Below are 24,711 nucleotides of genomic sequence, written 5' to 3' on the forward strand. Positions count from 1 at the left end.
AGGATAAACGTCTATCTTCTATCATGTATATAAATACAAACCTTAATCTGTGCGTCTCAACAAACCTCTGGGCGACTTCCGTGACAAGGTAGACAGCTGAAATGTGGTACATGGGCAGCTTTCATGGCACATACAACAGGAGATAGAAACGTCTATCTTCTATCATGTATATAAATAAAGACCCTAATCTGCATACGGTGCCTATCTTATTACAGACCAATTCAGACCTGATTGGTCACACCGTGCCCCTTATACATTTCAATGTTCATCCTACAAAGCCCCATCACAAGGGAAAAATACACAGACAAACCTTTGTTGTTCCCTTTACTGAAACGGCTGTACACCGTATGGACCTGAAATTTCAATTTCCCTGTACAAGAATGCGGGGTAAACCGTATGATTCGACAGCGTTGAATCTGTGTGTCTCAACAAACCTCTGGGAAACTTCCCGACAAGGTAGACAGCTGCAATTTGGTACGCGGATAGATTTTAGGGCACACACAACAGGATAAAAAAAATATCTTCTACGTGAAAAAATACCTCAATCTATGTGTCCCTCTAGGGCACTTCCCGACAACGTAGACAGCTGAAATGTGTCTTCTTGGTTCTTTCGGTAAAGTCACGTAGAAGGGAAATAATAAAATAATAAAAATAAAACATAAAATCATTCTCACGACGTTTCGGCCACAACGCAAGCAGCTGTCCTCAGGTGAAGAACAGGTCTGTCGGGAAGACAGTGTCTGAATGAAACACCCCAGGCTTGGAGCGTATATTTAAGCTGGGTTGGAGGGGGAAGAGCGCCTTGACAAAATAATTTGCATATCAAGAGGACTTTACCGAAAGAACCAAGAAGATTAACCATGGCTCTGATTATAATCTATGGCATTGTCTTTGAAAATGATTGGCCAACACCATAGATGGCAGCCTTCTTTCGGGGCTATCCTCACTACCAGTGTCAGACCAGAGAATGTCAAAAGGCGTTCGGTGTTCACTGATCGTAGATTTTAAAAAAAGAGAGCAAAAAATAATATCAAGTTAATTATTATATCATGTTGCGAACGTGTGCCTGGCCAAGACAGCCCTTTATGAACTAGTAGTAAATAATAACAGGAGGATGTCTCCACAAATATGGCTGTCGCCTGATGAAGCTAGTTGTAATTACTGGCAAAACGTCGTACTCGGATTGTTAATGTTTGTTTCTTTGCTCTCCAACACACCGGTGTGCTGGACTAGTATATTACACTATACACTACACTATAAACTACACTATACACTACTATACACTACACTATACACTACTATACACTACACTACACACTAGTGCTGTACTAGTAACGAATTGGCACGTTCTGTTTACGTGACAAACCTTACTAATTGGCTGTGTCGGGTGGTGGTGGGTTACGCGATCTAACACAAAAAAGAAACCTATATTGTGGATGATGTTGGTCGCAAAAGCCTACATGTTGAACGAGTCGTAAATAATCAACAGTTTAATGTTAAGTTTTTCGTCATAATAGAGGTTTTTTGGGGTTGGATCACGTAAATATTTAAAAGTGTCGTTAAACCTGCCACCACCCGACACAGCCAATTAGTAAGGTTTGTCACGTAAACAGAACGTGCCAATTCGTTACTAGTGTAGGACTTGAGAAAACACGCGTCACGCATTGGGTTGTGATACGGACACGCGGGGAGACAGTGAGGGCAAACGGGGACACAGCCAGCTGGGCGCCATACTGTTGTTATTGTGCCAATTAAGGTGGTACGGTAATTAAGGGAGACCTGCAGGTGTTCGGGGTAATCGAGGACGCAGGCCGGTGATTGGTCGAGAGGTGTGAGTGTCTGAGAGGGGCGCCGGGGTGTCTAGAACAACAACATCGTGTGACACTGGGGGCCGGGGGGGCGAGTAGCGAAGCGGGAGATGACATAATTAATTGGGGCTAATTGGTTCGGGGATAAAGACAGAGAGCGTATGGAGAAACGGGAGTTGGAGTTGGTGCCTGGGACAAGAGTGTATAGTATAAGGTAGCAGTGGACAAGAGTGTATAGTATAAGATAGCAGTGGACAAAGAGAATACGGTATACGGTAGCAGTGGATAGAGAGAGTACGGATAGAGTAGCAAGGACGGAGCGAGTACAGCGTAGGGTAGAAGCGGAGTAACGGACCTTGGTGGAGAGAGAGAGCAAAGCAGCGGGGCGGAGCGAGCGAACGGAGGGACATTGAGTGAGGTTGATGGGGAGTTGTGCGTTGAAGAGTATGGAGGAACATTGAGTGATTCTGTCGGAGGAGATGTGAACTATATGCGTTAATAAAGAAACGAGAAAGACAAAGAAGCTGTCGCGTTAGTACGAGTTCTACACTAGTACAGCACTAGTGTGTAGTGTATAGTGTAGTATATAATGTAGTGTGTGTAGTGCGTAGTGTATAGATAGTGTATAGTGTGGTGTATAGTGTAGTGTATAGTAGTGTATAGTGTAGTTTACTAGTACAGCACTAGTGTGTAGTATAGTGTAGTATATAGTGTAGTGTGTGTAGTGCGTAGTGTATAGCATAGTGTAGTATATAGTGTAGTATATAGTGTAGTGTGTGTATAGCATAGTGTAGTGTATATTAGTGTATAGTGTAGTATACTAGTACAGCACACCGGTGTGTTGAAGAGCAAAGCCACATCATTTACAATCCGAGTACGCCGTTTCGCCACTAATTATAACTAGCTTCATCAGGTGGACAGCCAGATTTGTATTATGGATGATATTGGCTGCGAAAGCCTTACGTGTTTTTGAGCTTAAATAGAAGATGGGGGGGGGGGGGTGATGGGCCGCTTCCTCCTCCAAATCCTCAGCGCCGCGTCTTGGCCCGCATTTAGCCGTCCTTTGGACTTGTGTTTATATATTTTTTATATTTTACACTTCCATCATTTTTACTCTTCGGTTCTTTCGGCAATTCATCTTTATTCTTCTTTTTATTGTCACCATCATCACCACAATCGGCTCCGTCTCCCGCACGGAGGTGCCTGCAAAGCCGCTGGTGGTTACGGCGATGCATGGTGATGCTACGTATGTTGCACGCGTGTTGCGTGTACGTGTGTTGTATGTTGTGTGTGGGTGTGTTGTATGATGTATGTGGGTGTGTTGTATGTTGCGTGTACGTGTGTTGTATGTTGTGTGTGGGTGTGTTGTATGTTGTGTGTGTATGTAGTGTGTACGTGTGGTGTGTGGGTGTGAACTTCGTACGCTGGCCAGCCCGTAGCTCGTCGAAAGTGCGTTGATGGGTGGGGGGGGATGACAACAAACGACACAACAACACCAACAACAAACGACACAACAACAATACACGACACAACAACGACACATCGATATATCAACAGCAACAAACAGTTGTCAGTTCTCATTGTAGTGTAGTGTATAGTGTAGTTTATATAGTGTAGTGTGTATAATGTAGTGTATATAGTGTAGTTTATAGTGCAGTGTATAATAGTGTAGTATATAGTGTGGTGTATAATAGTGTGTGTAGTGTATAGTATAGTGTATAATATTGTAGTGTAGAGTATGTAGTGTATAGTAGTGTAGCGTATATGTTGAAGTTCATACGCACCATAGGTACTGTGCAGTAGAATCGCACTGTGTGTATGCTGTAGGGTGCCACTGTGGCTTGGGAGATGTTAACTACCTCTCCTGGTATGCAGGAGGTCGTGGGGTCGATCCTCAATCTAACGCAGCGGTGGCTATGGAGATGTTAACTACCTCTCCTAGTATGTAGGAGGTCGTGGGTTCCATACGGAACCTAATGCCACGGTTCAGTTTCATTTCAGTTCCATGTATTAGGTATAACCCTGTGAGCCATGTGGCTCTTGACTCGGGTGCAACCGCAACAAACAAAAACATGAACAAAGAACATCTTAAAGTGACTACTCGCAACAGAAAATCCAGGAAAAAAAACATCAAAATCTTCCAGAAAAAGCACCGCATATCAATGCTGTGTGCAAAAATCCCAGTGGGATGCAAGTCAAACAATATAACAACCATAAGACAATTTAGAGTAAAGTGTTCAGGCTAACTCTGTACTTCAACAAACATGGCTAAACCAAAAGTTTTCAAAATCACCAAAATAAACCTATACAGGTAGTCGTCTATTTACGATGGAGATGCGTTACGACGACCCCATCGTAAGTCAAAGATATCGTAAGTCGAATATGGCTTAGCCTACCCAGGAGTCTTAAAGAATGGTGATAATTTATCAAAACGGAGCAATTTACAGTACCGTACTGTATAAACTATATACTGTATTAATTACAATACTGTATTGCACAGTAAAATGTAAAGTAAAAAAACAAGGTAAATTCTTAGCCTAACCATATGAATTGCAATTTAATAGAAAGTTTTTTCAGGAAACAATCCTATCCGCTATAAAAAAAAAACTTTGAACATGCATTGAACGTAACGTATCATATTGTACTGTACTCACCAAGATTATGTCTGTCGTCTGCATACTTGAACGATGTTAGGTTGTTGATGGCTACATTAGCTTGGGCGGGAGATGCGTACATCCCGGCAGCGTCCCAACGTACTACATCGTACCTCGTACGCTGCTGCGTTTGCCTGCCGCGCGAAATTTAAAATATTTTACAATTTTGTCGTATCGCCATCGTAAGATCGAAATATCGTAAGTCGGACCATCATGACTCGGGGACTATCTGTAAAAGCAATGTAATAGTGATCATAGGAACTGTGATTCAAATTTAACAATAAACGATATACATAACATGTACGATCAAACTTTGCAGCCATAGCTGGCAGCATGAGTCACTCCATAACAGCAGGAGTATCAGTAGGAGTATCAAAAATGTTCAATGCACATTTAAAGATCAGCACACTATAACAAAAACTCAAGATCATACCTTGCAGCGGTCATCCGGAGTGATACATTTGATTTCAGGCCACTATGAATAGCAGTGGCAGCTAGGGGTGTACAGCTCCTCTAGAGCAGTTTTGAGTGAAGATCTCACAGGTAGTGATCCAAATTGCAGTTTATTGGCGATAGCATTCCAGATCCTGGGGGCATCAATAGCAAAGGCCCTTCCCTCCTGTATTTGTATGACATGAAGGAATGTGATGCTTGTACATGAGCGAAGACCTTGGGTCACATTTGTTCTTCGAAACAGTGAGGAGATCCAGCAGGGAGTCTGCTGATTTTTTTGTGGCTGGGAGATGTTAACTACCTCTCCTGGTATGCAGGAGGTCGTGGATTCGATCCCGAACCTGACGCCTGCTGTATGTTTGGAGTCTGCGTCTCTCCCCGTGGTCGCGTGGATTTTTCTCCGGGTCCTCCGGATTTTCCCCTCCACATTTAGAATGAACGTCACCACGCGTTTAGAGAGTTATTTGGATGTTGCTGCTGCTGCTATACATTTCCACACGACGATGATATCAGTCCACTTTGTTGGGCTGTCATTTGTGGTGGTCAGGGTCGCTTTTGAAAACAATAACAGCATAGCTCTGTGGGTATTACCTGGTGAAATAAAAATAGTTTCGTTTTAATATAGGTATCGATAGATATGGGTTATTTTGGGTCTCTACGCTTCTAATATGAGTATGGCTCTCTGTAGCTCTATATGACTATGGTCTCTATGGTCCTATATGAGTGGGTTTCTAATGGGTCTATATGAGTGGGTATCTAAGGTTCTATGAGTATGAGTCTCAATAGTTCTGTATGGGTTTCTATGGGTCTTTATGAGTATGGGTCTCTAATGAGTGTAGCATTAAATTGGCTGCTATCCATTTCCACACGATGATGATATATGAGTATGGGTCTATGGTTCTATATGAGTATGGGTCTATCTGGTTCTACATGAGTAATGGTCTCTAATGAGTGTACCATCAATGTGGGTGCTATATATTTCCACATGATGATGATGACAGCCCACTTCGTTGGGCTATTACTTGTGATGGCCAGGTCACTTCTAAAAATATATACACTCTCAGTGGGGCCTTACCTGGTCACATAAACATAGTTAATATAATGAGCCAAGAATGTGTCCCCCGCGTGACGTCACTCCACATGAGGTCCACCCCCCTTCATTAATATTCATGATTGGGTGGATTTTTACACTAACGCAGAGGAAGGTCGAGATGAATTAAATTATTTATTATGCAAAGTCGCTTCAAATATGACATTTCTTTACAGAAATTTTTTATACGCAGCACAGTGCTACATCCGTGCGTGATGTCACTGCAAAAGAACCCCCCCCCCTTTATTAATATTTATGCCTGCGTGGAATTTTACATTAACGCACAAGGAGGTCGCGCACTCCACATGCCGCACCCTTCCCCTCATTAATAATCATGAGCGGGTGACGTCACTCCACATGCTGCACCCCTCCACAATAACCATTAGCGTGTGACGTCACTCCACATGGGGCAACCCCCCCCCCCCCCTCATTAATAATCATGAGCTGAACAATTTTTCTATTGAATATTTCAGATTTACTGCAATATACACCCGTCCTTGAACAGGCAAAAAAAGCTAGTAGTTAATAGTTGAAGAGTTTTGTTTGTGATGGCCAGGTCACTTCTGAAGATCTACACTCTCAGTAGGGCCTTGCCTGGTCACATAAACATGGTTACGATGACGACGATGAAGCCCACTTCGTCGGGCTATCGTTACGAGCGATGGCCGGAGTTTGCTTTCCAAAGAACAAAGAGTGACTACGCAGCTCAGCCGGGGGTGGGGGGCTCACTGCTGGTGGGACAAAAATAAATCAACGGTTTTGAATCGAAATGAGGCCATGAGCAGGGAGAGAGAAGGAGCTGGGAAGCAGCGGTCTCCACATTGATGAATCTGCACAACTTTATTTAGACTTTTTGTTCACATTTTTTTACTTTCTTTTTACCTTTTTAACCTTTTTAGACTTTCTTTTTAAAAAATGTAGACTTTTTTCTTATTTTACTTTCTTTAGACTTGTGTTTACTTTTCTTTTTTTAACTTTTTTAGAATTAACTTTTCTTAAACTTTTTTTTCTCCAAAAGATCTCTATCCAGTCGACGGCGACCACGATGGCCGGCGTCTTGAGTTCACGGGAGCCGAGGTGAACAAGGAAGCTGCTCAACCACCATCATCGTGTGAAGAGGAGGAGTAGGAAGAGTCTCCATCGCCGTCCGGTGGCGCGGAGCTGCAGGAGACCGCGAGGGCCGTGAGATGTCACACAGAGGGGACACACGGAGCGGAGACGCTGCTGGGGGTGAGGACTCCATAGACTCAGCACTGCCATAGACTCAGCACTGCCATAGACTCAACACTGCCATAGACTCAGCACTGCCCATAGACTCAGCACTACCATGGACTCAGCACTGCCATAGACTCAGCACTGCCATAGACTCAGCACTGCTACCCATAGACTCAGCACTGCCACCATAGACTCAGCACTGCCACCATAGACTCAGCACTGCCATAGACTCAGTACTGCCATTGACTCAGCACTGCCCCCAGACTCAACACTACCCACAAACTCAACACTGCGCCATAGACTTAACACTGCGTACACAGAAGCCACGTGGTTTACTGGAGGCTTGATTTGGTCTACAGCGAGAGAGATCATCATCAGCAGCAGCAGCCTGAGTCTCTCTCTCTGCTGTGCTGAATTTCACTCCGCGCAGGTGACGTTGAGCAGGAGCAGAAGGAGGAGGTGGAGGAGGAGGTGGCCGCCGTTCGTCCAACGGAGCCGTCGGTGAGCGGAGGAGATGTTGAGAGGCGCTGGAGTGAGACGTGCGTGCAGGTGAAGGTGGAGAGACAGGAGGAGGACGACGACGACAAAAGTGAGTGCTTAAGTCTCTGGATCTTTGTGGGACTCTATGAGAATGAGTCTCTGTGGGTCTTTTATGGTTGTATATAAGTCTCTGAATCTCTGTGGGTCTCGATGAGAATGGGTCTCTGTGGGTCTTTGGGTCTCTGTGGTTCACTGTGGGTCTATATAAGTCTCTGGTTCTCTGGGGGTCTCTATCGGTCTCTGTGGGTGAGTTTCTATGAGTCTCTGTAGTTCTCTATGTTTCTATATAAGTATGGGTCTCTATGGCTCTGCATGAATATGGGTGTCGATGGTTCGGTATGAGCATGGGTCTCTGGTTCTATATGAGTAGATCTCTATGGTTCTTTACAAGTTCGGATCTCTATGAGTTAGTATTACTTACTAAAACAGTAAGTAATAGTAATAGCACTTGCCCCAACAGACTGTTTGAGCTCGATAGGGAGGGGGACCCCCTGTAATTGTGTGCGTGCGTGCGTGTGTGTGCGTGTGCGCAAGGCTATGGTGGCGTTCCGGTTCCGGTCGTGCCCTCACCCTCGTCCCCTTGCTCGTCCCGTCGCCGTCGTTCTGGGCCATGGCCCAGGCAAGGGACAGGCGGCTGCCTTGACCACGCCTGGGGTCGCTATGCCGCCGGTTCGCCAGAGACTGCCGCTGTGGGGATGTTATGGGTCTGTGGCATCGCAGGTGACTCTAAGCTAAATCTTTATTTTCATTTTTTTTTTCCAGGTAAGGCCTCACTTAGTTGTGTAGTTCTTCATCAGAAGCAGCCTGGCCATCACAAACTAAACTCTTAAACTATTAACGATGTTTACGTGACCAGGTAAGGCCCCACTGAGCTGTGTAGCCATCACAAGTGATAGCCCAACAAAGTGGGCTGATATCATCATCATCATCATCATGTGGAAATGTATAGTAGCACGTTGATTCTACACTCATTAGAGACCCATACTCCTATAGATCCAGAGAGACCCATACTCATATAGAACCATATAGAACCATAGACCCATACTTCTATAGAACCAGAGACCCACAGTTTGCGCGTCTCTCTCGCCCCGTGGTCACGTGGATTTTTCTCCGGGTCCTACGGTTTTCCCTCCACATTTAGAATGAACGTCACGCGTTTAGAGTTTTTGGTTGCTGCTATGAATTTAAACGTGATGGCGATAAGCCCACTTCTTTCAGCTATCATTTGTGGTCAGGTTGCTTCTGAAAAATACGCTAATACCTCGGTGGACTTTTCCTGCTTACCTTCCCTATACCCTGCACTCCTATCGTGTTTTTAATATAATTTGTTGCTGTAACTTTCTGACCCGCGTACCCCTACTGGACGTCTGTGAAAAATATCCAGATCAGCTCAATAACAACGGTAGGAGGCTGCCAGATTTTTCTGCAGCCCATCTGCTTGTAATTACCAACACGCTGTTCCATCATTGACGCATCCACACAACATCATGGATGCATGCCGGGTCCAAGCAAGAACATCTGCTGCTAGTGACGGAACAGCGGATGGGGGCCCATGTCCTTGACACCAGGACCTACCGTGGACCTGATTTGCCCTCTGACCATCGGCTTGTCATCTGTAAGATGCACCTGCTATTCTTCCACTCTGGTGGTGGGTGTACATCAAGGACCCCATTCAAACCCACAGTGGCATGGTCTCAGCGAGCTGATGAAAGTTGCAAGAATTTCATCATCGCTTGCAGCTGGGGTTGGCATCGTTCCACCCCCTTCCTCCTGATGACAAGGGAATGAGCGAGGGTTAGGACTGTGGCTCATGCAACTGCAATGGCTGCTTTGGGAATGCAGCCCAGACTTTCCCTGGCTGATGGAGGAGAACAAGTGACAGGTCCACTCCCACCATCTACAGCATCCCACGTTGGTGAATGAGGAGGCGTACCGCAGCCTTCGCTCAGAGGTTCGGAGAGCTGTGCGGCACTGCCAGGATGAGTGGTGGTTGCGAGTTGCTAAGGAGATGGAATTTGCCTCAAATGCCCATGATCACATATCACTCTTTAATCTCATCAAAAATGTAATTTGCAGTGCCACACCTACAGTATTACCATCCTTCGGGAAAAGAAATGTGATCTTATCTCTGACCCGCTGGAACAGGTTTGCAGGTTTGCTGAACATTTATGTGAGATCTTGGGGGAGCAGAAATCCCTCAGCCCAGAAAACATCATGGGGCAAAAGGGGGATGACCCTGCTGAGGCTGCTGTCCCTCAAATATTGGAAGTAGTCACCACCTGTGAGTGGCTGGCTGAGGTACCATCTGTTGAGGAAGTATGGAAGTTGATCCAGAGTCTGCGACCAGGAAAAGTGCCGGGCAGAGATGATCCCCCAATCGATCTGGTGAGGGAGGGTGGAGTTTGTGTGTAGACTGCCCTATATGACATAATGACTGTATGGATCACTGGACGGGTTCCGCAGGATTGGAAGGATGCCCTGGTGGTCCCCCTCTTGAAGAAGGGGGACCACACAGACTGGAACAACTACAGGGGCATCTCCCTCATTGTGCCGGGAAAGATCCTGGCAAGGATTATTCAACATCGCCTTGCCAAGGATGCAGAGGAGAGGCTTGCGGAGCCCCAATGTGGTTTTAGACCAGGGCGGTCATGCACGGATGCCGTATTGTCTGTCCATCTGCTACAGCAGAGCTGTAGGGAATTCTAACAAGACCTACATCTTTGCTTTATTGACCTCTGGCTCCTACATTATTTAACATTTTTTGACCATGTAGTCCAAGAAGCTTTCCATGGCTGTACCGGTAAAAATCTCCATCTGGTACAGATACAATGGAAGGTGGTTGATCGATGCTTGGGTGCAGTCAAGGGATGGCTCCCTATTGATCAACCATTTTATGTATGCTGATGACCTGGAGATTTCTGCTCACTCAGAGAAGGAGTTGGAGACGCTGCTGCTGAATCTGGAGTGTGCCACTAAGAGGTGGGGCCTTACCATCAGCCCCACAAAAACTAAGCACCTGCCTGGGTATTTTGTATCATTGAGCACTCCATCCCCTCAACCCCTATTAGTGGGGGAGTTGTGGAGAGAGTGGAAAAGTTTCAGAGAAGGAGTTGGAGATGCTGCTGCTGAATCTGGAGCGTGCCACTAAGAGGTGGGGCCTTACCATCAGCCCCACAAAAACTAAGCACCTGCCTGGGTATTTTGTATCATTGAGCACTCCATCCTCTCAACCCCTATTAGTGGGGGAGTTGTGGAGAGAGTGGAAAAGTTTCTGTATCAGGGTGGTGTGCTTATGACCAGCGCCGGTTTGACATCAGAAGTCTCACTCCGAATTCGTCGAACGGTATTGTCTTTTCATCGGCTGCGTAACACGGTGTAGCTCCACACAAAGCTTCAAGTCTTCTCGACCACGGTCAATCCCTCCCTTCTCTATGCTTGCGAAACGTGGACCCCCTTAATGGAACATATATGCCAGTTAGAGATATGCTGGCTGTCCTGCCTATGATCAGTCTTGGGTTTAACCAGGCTGCATTGTGTGAGGAGCTCACGAATCCTTGAAAGATCTGGGCACAGTCCCATTGGTGGAATGATGTGGCACGAGAGGATGTAGAGCTGATTGGACCTGCCAATGACTGTTACCTGCAGTATCAAGATCGGCCTCTGCGGAGGAGGCTCGTGAAGGATGATGCTGGGCAGTTGGAGGTAGTGGCTCTCCATTAACAATGGAGGGCAGAGAAGCGATGCTCACAACAATGATCGCAGCGCCGGGCGGCTTAAACACAGAAAGTTGGCAAACTAGAGGGCACAGGTGGTGCATCGGCCAGTCATCTGTCAACTCATGGCACCTGGGTCTGTCCCGTATCCTCCTGCCAGCGGGCATTCAAGACTTCACATGGCCTTAACGTGCACATAGCCTGGCACAAGTGCTGTGGTTATGTCACCGCCACTTAGTGGCGAATAGGCGGTTGTTGTTGCTCATCGGATTACTACAGTATAAAAACCATTTTGATTCTGATCCTGGGTGATTTGACAGCAGGCTTCTTAGCCCCTTTTAGCATGCCCAGGACGTCTACAAGTTGCAGGGTGGGTGGTGTCCCGTTCGCGGCTGAATCTCGGAATGTGGGAGCGGCTCAACATTAATTTTATTGCAGTGAGGCATAGTAGTGGCAGCAGCGCCATTGTGTTTCATAAAGAGGTCGTTACTCACCACAGAGAACTGTAGCGGCATGACCATCGCCACTCTCTATGGTAGCTGGCGCCACAAACTCTACCGTGCCACAGACTGTACTGCGCCAAAAACTGTACCGCTTCACAGACTGTACCGCGCCACAGACTGTACCGCGCCACAAACTGTACCGCTCGACAAACTGTACCGCTCGACAAACTGTACCGCTCGACAAACTGTACCGCTCCACAAACTGTACCGCTCGACAAACTGTACTGCACCACAAACTGCACCGCGCCACAAACTGTACCGCTCCACAAACTGTACCGCGCCACAAACTGTACCGCGCCACAAACTGTACCGCTCCACAAACTGTACCGCTCCACAAACTGTACCGTTCCACAAACTGTACCGCTCCACAAACTGTACCGCTCCACAAACTGTACCGCTCCACAAACTGTACCGTACCACAAACTGTACCGCGCCACAAACTGTACCGCTCCACAAAATGTACCGTGCCACAAACTGTACCGCGCCACAAACTGTACCGCTCCACAAACTGTACCGTGCAACAAACTGTACCATGCCACAAACTGTACCGCGCCACAGATGCCACACTGCAGCACACACAACCATCCTGCGCCTTGTGGGGGTGAGCCTCGGTTTCCGATGAATGTTATTTTGTTTTACCTTTTCTTCCATTTTGTTTTGATGACTTACACGTACGCTATCGGAACGGGAAAGGGTTGAAAGACTGGAAGTTGTGATTCAAGAGGGGAAGGTTTGACTTTCAACGTCAACATTTTCAGGCAAGGTTTTTTGCGGAAATATTAAACGTAACGATGCTACTGCCGCTCCTGCTGCTGCCTGTATCTCTGATCGTCATTCTTCATGAGCAGCATCAGTTCCCCATGTTTGTTAAGTATGTTTGTGTTGAGCTCAAACATACATGTATAATCATAGTCATCATGTATGTCCGTACGTGTGAACTTCTCTTTCATACCACCATGTGTAGCCACCCATGCTAATCGGAGGTGCCATGGGGGGGGGGGGGGGTTAGGACTAAACACAACACCAAGAAGCAGTTATAAAGAAATGAGTTTGTGGCTTCCGAATATTGACGACCGCAGAAGAATTGCATCAGAAAGCGCCACGCGATGCGGTGACCGTCTTTGTTCGACGGCTCGCCAAAATCCGCCGCCAATGCCCCCACGGCTGCTGCCAAGACGGACGACCCTGGGGGGAGGAGTTTGTGCGCGCTATGACGACGGCGGTGATTTTTCCTCTCCTCGATGAGACCAGCGTCGTCATATCCATGGTCATCTCCATCATCTCTCCTCCCCCCCTCCTACCCCCGTCGCAGCTCGAGGGACCTTCGACGTTCGCATCAAAGAGGAGGACGTCAAAGCGGAGCGAAAGGACGAAATTGTCGACGATCAAACCGGCTCCTACGACGACAGAGGAGGAAGAGCGGGGGGAGGTGGAAAGGGAGGAGGCGCGATCAAGAGCGAGGAACTGCACGTCGTCCCACGACGCCGCGATCTTCGCATCGTAAAGGTGGACACGCACGCCGGCGCCGGATGGGAGATGGTTCTCAGTCGTCGCTCTGATAATGGAGGAGGAGCAGGAGGAGGTCCCAGCGTGAAGCCCGCAGAGCTGTGGGGCTCGCGGCGGTGGGCAGAACGACCGGCGGCTTCGGTGGATGTGGCGGAGATCGAGGTGGAGGTGGAGGAGGACGACAATGATGATAAAGGTGAGGTTGGGGAGAAGGGGAGGGAGGGGGGGGAGGGACACGGAGGAAGGACACGGAGGAGGGAGGGGCGGGAGGGAGGGAGGGAGGAAGGGAGATGGAGAGGAAGGGAGGGAGGGAGCCACCAGCCCTGCTCTGTCTAGTGTCTATCCCTCTAGTCTCTGTATTGTCTCCACAGTCTGCCTGTCGACACTGCGTTTTGATGTGTGTGAGTATTCGGATCGCGCATTGAGATCCTGGATGTGTCGATGTGAATTATGCAGTTGGGCGCCACAGTGGCCAGGATATGTTAACTACCTCGCCTGGTATACAGGAGGTTGTGGGTTTGACCCTGATGCCTGCTGTATATTTGGATGTCTGTATGCCCGTGTCTGTCTCTCCGTGGTGACGTTGATTTTTCTCTGGGTTCCGCCAGTTTTTCCCTCTACATTTAGAAACATTTTGAGTATTTGGCTCCTGCTATGAATTTCCACGTGACCAAGGCACTTCGATTAGCTATCATTTGTGATGACCAGGTCACTTCTGAAAAAAAGAGTTGCACAATTAAGTTTGGGGCATTACTTAGTAATAATTAGTTTAGTTTTAGTATGGGTCTCGATGAGTGAATCTGTATGGGTCTCTATGGTTCTGCACGAGTTTCTGGATCTCTGGGAGTCTCTAGGGCTCTGAGTATGGGTCTCTATGGGTCTGGGTGGGTCTCCTGAGTCTGTAGAAACACACGTTCAGAGTATTTGGCTGCTACAAATTCCCACGTGATGATGATGATGTCAGCCACTTCGTTGAGCTGTTGCTTCTGAAAAAAGAGCTGATCAGTGGGGCCTTTACCTGGTCATATATAACAAAAAATTGTCGAGTTTTACTTACAGTCCATACCATAAGACCCAACCAATGTCGGCATCCCCCTCCCCCCCCAACCTCTGTCTCTTGCAGGGATAGCTGTGAGAAGATGCCCCGGCGCATTTAGCAGGGGGGAGAATCTCAGTGCTGCGCTCGGCTTCCGGCCTCCCGGCTTCCAGAGTCTGCGTCGCGACCTCCGCCCATTGCGAACGGAGCAGCACCCGCTCGGCGGCGACGACGACGACGAACCTCCACGGACCGTCATCGCGAACGAAGGGCCGTCGGGGCCGGAAGCTCCGACGGCCGCACCGATGGCCGCCCGCCCGCGGTCCTTCCGGTGCCGTGACTGCGGAGAGGATGCGGCAGGCGGCGCCTCGCGCCCGGACGATCACCGGAAGGCTCGCGTCGAGAAGCCCGGCCACAGCCACCACGGGCGCAGGTGCCCGGCGTGCGAGAGGGCATCTGGTGCAGGGCCTCCGCACGTTTGCCCTACGTGCGGCAAGGGCTTCGTCCGCGCAGCGCACCTCAAGATTCACGTGATGACGCACACGGGCGAGAAGCCCCACGTGTGCGCCATATGTGGCAAGGCCTTCACCCAGACGCCCCACCTCAAGATTCACATGATGACTCACACGGGCGAGAAGCCCAACGGCTGCCGCCTGTGCGGCAAGGGGTTCATCTGTCCCTCGAAGCTCAGGATCCACATGCGCACGCACACGGGCGAGCGGCCCCACGTGTGCCCCGTGTGCAGCAACGGCTTCACTCAGTCGTCCGTCCTTAAGAGCCACATGCTCACGCACACGGGCGAGCGGCCCCACCGCTGCGCCGTGTGCGGCCACGGCTTCACGCAGTCCTCCTACCTCAAGAGCCACATGCGCACGCACACGGGCGACAAGCCCCACCCGTGCGCCGTCTGCGGCAAGCGCTTCATCTGCCCGTCCAAGGTGAGGGTGCACATGCGCACGCACACGGGCGAGAGGCCCCACCGCTGCCCCGTGTGCGGCAACGGCTTCACGCAGTCGTCCATCCTTAAGAGCCACATGCTCACACACACGGGCGAGCGGCCCCACCGCTGCCCCGTGTGCGCCAAGTGCTACGCCGACCCCTCGTACCTCAAGAGCCACGTGCTCATCCACAGTGGCGAGAGGCCGCACGCCTGCGCCGTCTGTGGCAAAAGCTTCACCCACTCAAAGGTGCTCAGGCGGCACATGGCGACCCACTCAAGTGGCCGGGGGCGGCAGGGGAAAAAGAAGAGGGTGGGGGGAGGCTACATGGCTGTCGACTGAAGTTGGGTGGAGGGGAGAATGTCACGCTTTTTTTTTCATACGTACGTGTGCGTGCATGTGCACCGTAACGTATGTAGCAAGCCGTACTAATTGGAGGTGGTGGAAGAACATAAAACTAAACGCAACGACAACCAACGAGCAGTTCGAAAGAAATTAGTTCTCAATGTAGTATAGTAGTGTATTGTGGTGGAGAGGTCTGCTTGTTTCAATGATCCCAAGAGCAGAGCCGTCAGGAGCCTCGTGCTCTTGGTAGCCTCGTGCTCCTGGTAGCGTCATCCATGGCGGCAAGGTCAAACGACGGCTGCAGTGGGAAAAGTGGCAAAGTGGCTCCAGTTGTCACCACTGGATCCAGCCACTAACCTGTCAAGATTGTGTGAATCCCCCCCCCCCCCACCCCATGCGCACCGGGGTCCCCACGTAAATCCACGCGCAGGTTCTCATCAGGTTCGTGAAAAGTCCTGCGGCGATGGACGATCGCCGAAAGTGGGGCCGGGGCCGTGAACCTGGAAGCCCTCGGTCAAGACTCTACATGCATGCGGTGGATGTGATATGGTCGTTGGAAACCCTCCACTGGGATAGGGGTGTCCTTTGGCAGTAACATCGGCGGGTGAGCAATACTCTTTAGGATGCCCTCTGGTCACTCTCACATGGGGGAAGGAGCTAGAAAAGGTGACCTTGACATAGGCTACTCCACATTTCCTGGCTGGGAAACCGCACCCAGGGTGATCACCGTTTAGTTTTTGCAGAATAAAAACTAAACGGGCATTAAGAAAACGAAAAGAAAGATACATTTTGCACACCTGGTAAGTAAGAACACTCACAGACAACATCAAGAATGATTGCCCTGAATGAAGAATGGCCATCGTGTCCAGAGAGTTAGCGAAGCACAACATTGACATCGCTGCTCTCATTGACACACGATTTCCTGGAGAGGGGCAACTGAGGGGAGGGAAAGGAGGGTATTAAACCTTCTTCTGGAAGGGGAAGATGGATATTGAACCTCAGATCCACGGGGTTGGCTGCACAGTCAAAAATAAGATTGCCAATGCACTCCTAGAACTGCCCACACAAGGGTGTCAATGAAAGGCTGATCACCCTCCGCCTCCACAACCGTCATCAGTGCCTATGCTCCAACCCTCAACACTGATGACAGCATCAAGGAGCAGTTCTACTCCGATCTCGATGACACCCTCACCACCATCCCGAGGAGCGACGAGGTCATACTCCTGGGTGACTTCAATACCCAGGTTGGATGTGACCACAGCATCTAGAGCAGAACCATTGGCATGGACGGGGTGGGAAAAGTCAACGCCAACGACATCCTCTGCCTATCCAAGTGTACCCAACACGGCCGGATCAAAAGAAACAAAGTCTTTCACCAGAAAGACCAACAAAAGACTACATGGAAACACCCCAGGTTGCAGCAATGGCACTTCCTGGACTATGTCATCGTCCATGCTAGTGATCGGAGAGAGATTCTCTTTACAACGGCAATGAAGGGATTCGAGGACTGCTGGACGACCACCTCATGCACGTGATCGCCCCCCCCCCCCCCCGCCCCACCTTATTCACCATCGATATCACGGTCACCGTCCGCGGTCGCCTTCTGTCTGGCGTCAGCATCCAGTACCGTCTGGACAGGAAGCTCTTCAACGTTGGACGTTTTCGGGCGAAGATGAAGCTGAGCACGAGGGACATCCACGACCTGCAGTTTGAGTGGTGGCTCACTCTGCGCAAGACATCCAGATGACCCTCGATATATTCAACTCTGCATATAGGAGACTTTGTTTAACCCTGAACATTACCAAATCCAAGGTCCTCCACCAACCGCCATCCAACCAGCCAAACATCCCCCCGACTATGTCAATGGAGAGGCCCCTGAATACGTGGAGTGTTTTTCCCTTACCTCATTTCTCCCAAACGGCCATCGTCAACGAGGAGATCCAACACAGAGTCTGGTGCGCCAGCGTCGCCTTCAATGACAAAGATCTCTGCAGGACAACAAAGCTCCTAGTTTACCGGTGCGCTGTTGTCATCCCAATACTGCTCAACTGCAGCGAAATGTGGACAGCCAACCGGCACCACATCACTACGCTCGAGCGGCTTTCATCGGCGCTGGCTCCATCAAATCCAGGGGATCGAGTGGAAAGATCACTGCACCGATGCGAGTGTCCTCCTCCAAGCTGACACCACCAGCAGTGAAGCGACACTTCTAAAAAACCAACTCCGATGGACCGGCCGCTGCATCCGCATGCCTGAGAACCGCCTTCCTCGCCAGATCCTTTTCTCCCAACTCTCAAATGATCAACGGAGGAGGGGACGACAAAGGAAGCGGTTCAAGGATACCCTCCCTGAAGCACGGAAAAATCAGCCTTCAAGACTAGGAGGAGCAGGCTGCCGACCGCCTAGTGTGGCGCCGCTGCAACCACCAGGCCGCGGCCCGAATCCGAGACCCAAGGTCTCGATGCCGAAGTGGATCGCTGCCAAAAAATAAAGGAAAAGGAAACCAACCCGGCACTGCGGATTCCACTTCATTCCGGGACTGTGTGGTGCCCTGAATGGCGAAAGATCTGCGGTTCCAGAATTGGACTCCTCTGCCACCTCAAGAGCCAACACTAAACCTGATGGACGTCATATTCAAACCCTGAGGGAATGCCGATGACGAGGACAACGTATAGTAGTGTAGTGGAAAGTAGTATGTAATCGTGTAGTCTGTAGTGTATAGTGTAGTGTATAGTAGTTTGTATGTGTGTAAGTTGAACTTCTTTTGCACCGCCTTATGTAGCCAACCGTGCTAATTGGAAGTGCCGGGGGGGGGGGCAGGGGGGGCAGGCGAAGGACAAGAAACTAAACACAACAAGCAGTTTTTTTATAGTTTGTCAATCTGGATGATGTAAAAGTGCGTAGCTCCTAAAGGATTCCTAATTTCGGAAGGAAGAGCCTTCCAGACAGCCGCAGAAGAGCGTTCTAGACGTCCGCAGAGCAACGACTACAGTTTCACATTCATGTGGTCAAGCCCAGACAACCGCGTCAGGAGCAAGCGGAGTAGTGTATCATCATCGCTGTGATGTCTCCCTCGTATTTGTGGATGGGGCCATTGCGTCGTTATACGTTGTGTACGGCCTCTGTTCTGGGTGACCACAGTCGCACCACTACTACTAGAGAGTTTATAATTTTCCATTTGTGCATCAGGTATCTGCATCTACTGCCATGTTTTGTATGGATGCGGTTTAGGCGGTGGACCATGAGCGGCTTCGTGGAAGATCAAAACCCCAGGTGGGGGTCTTCTGCTTTGGGTACTTCACACCAACGTGGCATTTGATTGTTTGTGAGTTAAATTTCAAACTGGTGGTGAGTGCAGCGGTGACAAAGGCAAGCGATTTCATTATTTGTCCTGCTGCATTTTAACGGCGATGCAGTCTCCCACAAGAGAGAGAAAGAGATCAGCCACAAAGGACATCTGAGAGCATCCGCCCATTCGCCCATGCAAGAAGAGTTAGCTGCTGCCCAAGGTTCTTATTGGATACTGGCCCGTCACATAATTTAACACGGGCGATTCGCACACAATGGTACCATAATTTCGCCGATTGTAAAACCGCTGCTGTCGATGTATTCAAAGTCATTAAACTGGTGTTATTTGCCGCAGAACCAGCAGGCCACCAGCTGTTGACTCGTGGCCCAACTCAAACCGACCGCTACAGCCTGCCTAAGATGACGTACCATTCAATGAGGTCACACGTCACACGCGTGAGGTTCTTGCCACAAATTAACCACGACAGCTCGCTGATCTTTTTGTGCAGCATAAACCATCATCGCGCGAAACCTGCGGCCACAAGAGTTAGCTGCTGCCAAGGTCCTTATTGGATACTGGCCTGCCTATATCATTTAAAACGACCGTCTCATACAAAGCTATCTCCGATTAACACCCCCAGCACCATCGATTGAGCACGGTCGGCTACGTACGGGTGTGAAAGACGTTCAATGTGCGTACGTATTTTGCGCCGATTGTAAAACGCTCCCCGTGGATTTTATATATTCGGTGTAGATAGCCGGGCGGTGGTGGCTATGCACCTGGCCTCGTAATCCAGTGCTGTGAAGGTTGGAGGCTCGCACAGATATACTAATAATAAGACAGTAGACTCTCGATTATGCACGCTAATGATGGGGAGGACGGCTGCGGATAATACAAAATCATGAATAATACAAAAATATAACTATTTTCTAAAATAAAGCACAAACTCTATTGTTACTCTTTCGATGTAGAATGAATACTAACGATCGACCGATCGATGATGCGCGTGCTCAGTGATCATAACACTTTTCTCTTCTCGTCCAGCAGAAGACTCGGCCCACTAAGTGGATGACAGCAGAGCCACAGCCAATCAACATAAATCAAACTCAGCCCACTGTTGTAAAGATATTGCAACTACTGTACTGTAGGTGCGATCACGTGGATATCAAATTAAGTGGCACAACATATTTGTTCAGTTTAAGCACCGTGACTTGGAAATAAATATTTCCAAGAATAACAATGCATAGCTGTTTTTAGATTACTAATGTGAGCGTAAGGGAAAATAGATGAGTTTTTAATGTATGTCAAAATCTCAGGTGCGCGGTTAATCCGCCATGGGTTTTGACTTAACGTTACCAATTGTTGGCGTAACTGTAAGGCGTTTACGTTATATGTGCACGCGGTGGTGCCAATTTCGGCCAATCGGAGCTAGTATTTGAATTGTAGATGTTTTGTATTAACTCTCCAACACACCGGTGTGCTTAATTTGTAACTAAATTGGTAGGTTTTGTTGACGTGACAAACCTCACTAATTGGCCAAGACGGGTGGTGGCGAGTTTAACGACACATTTATATTTACGTGATCTAGTCCAAAAACCTCTTGTAAATAGCACCCAAACAACAACACGACAAAAGAAATGAGTCCACGAGGTCTACTGCACAACCCAGAGCACACTGCCCCAACTTGTCAACCAAAGCCAGGCAACCTTCGCCAGGAGGGGCAGCGGTGGAGTGGCGAAAAAGTGAATGGCTCATTGTGAAACTCCCCTTCCGCCGGTGGTGGGTGTGGAGGAGCCACGTTCTTAATGGAAAATCCACGGGTTTATTCATTTACATCAAAGTGTCAGGCGCGGGGTTTAATCCGCAAATCGGATAAACCGCAGGGCGGATAATCTGGAGTCTACTGTACTGTAATTTTATGTGCAGGGTGCTTCAAAAACTTGTTAACTTACATGGGACGATCATTTTTGATGGAAAAATAACGGATAAGATACACTAACATGATAAATGTATGTTTATAGCTTCAAAAAGTCAACGAGTCTCCACTGGTTCGACATCACTGTTAACACATGAACTGGAATCTTCTCCAGGTGGTCTCCAGAGCCCGGAGGCACATTTCTCGTGGTAGTGTTGCAAATTCTCAAGTTAACATTTTTTTGAAGCACCCTATATATATAAAACCACGTCATTCTTGCTTGATAGCATCCCATAACGCTGTGCATCAATCATGTAAGAAATCCACGCCGGTCGCACCCGTTAAAAAAACAAAAAAAGCTGGTGAGCCCAACCTTGAGCGAGTGGCTCACGCCTGAGCACATTCTGCTATGAGTCTTTGGGTGCTTGCGGATCGCGGTCGTGTGCAGCGTTGAAACACCTCCACCACGGAACTCTCCAATTGCTACAAGAAACAAAGCACCAAATTGCCTTGCAGGGACCGAGTCCTTGAGCTGCAGTGAAACCCAATGATCACGCCGGCTGGATGTACTCGTGACTCGTATGGCCGTTGTTCACAATTGCACCCGAGAAGAAGAGAAAAAATAATCACCCATCCCTCTATTTAAGACCGAAACAGGAGGAGGATTTCCCCACAACTCTGTGGCTGTCACCTGATGATGCTTGTTGCTGTTGTAATTACTGGCAAAATGTCACAGCTACTCGAATTGTAAATGTAGTGGGTTATAGTGCTGTGCTAGTATTTAATTGGCACGATTTTTTACGTGACAAACCCCTTACTGATTGGCTGTTGGGTGATGGTTGCGGGTATAATGACATACTTATATTCACGCGATATAACCCCAAAAAAAACTTGATGGATAATAAACGTAATGTTAAACAAAGCCAAGTCGAGGTCTTAACCCGCTCACGAATGGGTCGTAGCTGATTGATCTAGGACTCGAGGGCATGGTCTCAGCCCCCCACTTTACGAGCAGCTCTGATTGGCCGAAATTGACGCCACCGCATGTGCATGACGCCAACGTATACCTCTTCGTCAATAATTTGGCCACAAATGCTGTCATTTGTGATGGCCAGGTCGCTTCTGAAAATAAGTAATATTTAAAAATACTTTTTTTTAACATGCTTTAATGAAATGTACTGTACTCGTAATGGCAAAACTCCACGACTCCAGGAAGTGGCCCCGAAGTTTACCATAATGTAAGGGACCGTGGTGATTTACAGCCAACGTCAGTTGAGCGTGGACAATTAGACCCAAACCGAAACATAACATATAAAAAAGATGGTTTAAATTTTATATATTTTTACGACAATATAGTATTGTCATAAGTATACCAAGTTTGCAGTCGATACCACATTGGGAAGTGGGTTAAAATTGAGTTACAATATTTGAGGATACGACAACAACAGACAGTGAGTTAAATAAAATCGTGTATAAAAAAGAACTACGCAGCTCAGTGAGGCCCTTACCTGGTAAAATAAAAACAAATGTTTAGTTTCTAAAATAGTTTAACAGATTAGTTTAACTTCGAATCGAATTCACTTAAACTTGAAAAAAGAAGTTAACAAAAATCACTGAGGTCTGCACAAGAAAGAGCTGATCATGATTGGCAAAGCAAAAAAAACGTATAATGTTAAACAAAGTCAAGTCGAGGTCGAAATCAGCTCACAATAGGGGACATCGCTGGTTGGTCGAGGTTGCACGCGGCTCAGCCCCCCCCCTACTTTACGAGCAGCTCTGATTGGCCGAAACCGTGCCACCGCGTGCGCATGACGTCAACGCGTACCGTCACATCAACAAGGCGGCTCACTACAGGAGGCATAACGGTGACCCCCGCAAAAAAAGTTATTTATTTAGCCAATGCTATTTCACGTGGCTTCCCACAGTCAATGACACCAGATACATTCACTAAATTTAGATAAATAAAACAACTTTATCTGAGTAGACGTCAGCCACCCCCACATAGCCACGCCCACAGTCAATGACGTCAGATACCTTCACTAAATTTAGATAAATAAATCAACGTTTTCAGAGTAGACGTCAGTCACCCCCAGATAGCCACGAAGCCACTTTGGAGCCACCTCCAGCACGTGCGGGGCCACCAGTCCTGCACTCTCACACGGTCTTACCACGTGTTCTTGTACAGGGAAATTAACTTTTCAGGACCATACGGCGTTACAGCCGTTTGTGATGGGGCTTTGTAGGATGAACTTTGAGATGTATAAGGTCACGGGTTGATCAAAATTGTCTGAATTGGTCTGTAATAAGGTAGGGGACTGATTATGGGTTGACAGGTATGCTCCACTACTACACACTGCACTACTATAAACTATTACATACACTACTATAAACTACTACATACTACTATACACTAGGCACTACTATACAGCCGAAACGTCCGATAGTGTCTTCTGGCTTCCCGTGGCAGTCACGATGCCCCAATCGATGCTCGGAAGCAGCGACGCACTCCCTGATCAAACTGTAAGGGGCCGTCCATAAATGATGTCACGCACCTAGGGGGTGCGGGGGGGGGTTCAGACATTTGTGACGATGTGTGATGACGGGGGGGGAGGGGGTTGAGAAATATGACGTCACATCAAAATGCGCAACTTTAAATAAATATAGACAACACGTTTTACGTAATTCTCCTACAACATCAGAGTGCAGCGCTACATTAAATACGCACTACAATGACAATAGTTTAAAGCAATTTGAAGCATGTTTTATTTGGGGGGGGGGCAGAGCTTTGTGACGTCATATTTGAGGGGGGGTCTGACTTTTTGTGACGGTGGGGGGGGTCAAATATCGTCCAAAATCGCGTGACGTCATTATGGACAGCCCCTAAGCGGTTTAATACTGCACCACCCATTGGCGCCTTGAGGGGTCCAGGCCAGACATCTGGACGGATGGATCGCGCAAGAACCTCTAGCCCAGTGTCACGGATTAACCGAGATTCGAACTGCTTGGTAGTAGTAGTGGTGGTGGCTGTGTATATGACATTTGGTCCACGTATATATAATTGATGTCACGGCGCTACGGGATGCTGTTTAGCATAAATGACGCAGGATATAAAATCAAAATTATTATTGTATCTGGGCGACCATCCAAATAATGTGGTCTTTAGATGATGTTGTTTGTCGTTGTTACTCGTTGTAGTAAAAGAGTTTAAGAGGGGGGGGGATGTTAAAATATGATCTTGGATATTTCTTTGTCGTACTGTGAAGTTTGTGTTATTTGCAAGTGTAAAATTGCTCAAAGAATATTTCCGTTGTTAATCTGCGATGTAAAAATACAGCCGCGCGGGCAATATATCCGAAGCTTGTGACATTTATCAACTAATAAAATGCCTAATCTCATTTAAAAAAATGGTTATACAGTATATATATTCGCACCTCCGATTAGCTATGGTTGGCTACTGTACGGCGTGAAAGAAGTTCATCATACATACACTACTATACACTAAACGTTTATACACTACTAAAAACAGTTATACACTATTTTACACTACACTATATACACTACACTACTATACACTACTATACACTACACTATACACTGCTATACACTCCACTATTATAGACTAAACTCATATACACTACACCACTATACTCTGCTATACACTCCACTATTATAGACAACTACAATACCATACACTACACCACTACAC

At 48.0% G+C, this 24,711-nt stretch overlaps 1 protein-coding gene across 6 annotated transcripts; it reads left to right on the plus strand.

Annotated features, from left to right (window-relative positions):
• Nucleotides 1-2,895: 2,895 nt before the first annotated feature.
• LOC133360831 (zinc finger protein ZFP2-like) lies at nt 2,896-23,782 on the plus strand. 6 transcript variants are annotated; one of them, XM_061579716.1, is made up of 7 exons: nt 2,896-3,054; nt 7,024-7,235; nt 7,651-7,809; nt 8,295-8,480; nt 13,289-13,678; nt 14,606-15,456; nt 19,033-23,782. In XM_061579716.1, exons 2-7 carry the CDS (start codon nt 7,193-7,195, stop codon nt 19,204-19,206), a joined length of 1,803 nt encoding a protein of 600 aa, XP_061435700.1. In that variant the 5' UTR covers nt 2,896-3,054; nt 7,024-7,192; the 3' UTR covers nt 19,207-23,782. The 6 variants fall into 6 exon arrangements, with proteins under 6 accessions (XP_061435700.1, XP_061435701.1, XP_061435696.1 ...); XM_061579717.1 differs by having other exon boundaries at nt 16,232-19,180; XM_061579712.1 differs by lacking the exon at nt 19,033-23,782 and having other exon boundaries at nt 14,606-16,398.
• The last annotated feature ends 929 nt before the right edge of the window (nt 23,783-24,711 follow it).

Source organism: Lethenteron reissneri, chromosome 69 (genome assembly GCF_015708825.2).
Source record: "Lethenteron reissneri isolate LAM-NWPU_2019-01 chromosome 69, ASM1570882v1, whole genome shotgun sequence".
NCBI classification, from domain to species: Eukaryota; Metazoa; Chordata; class Hyperoartia; order Petromyzontiformes; family Petromyzontidae; genus Lethenteron; species Lethenteron reissneri.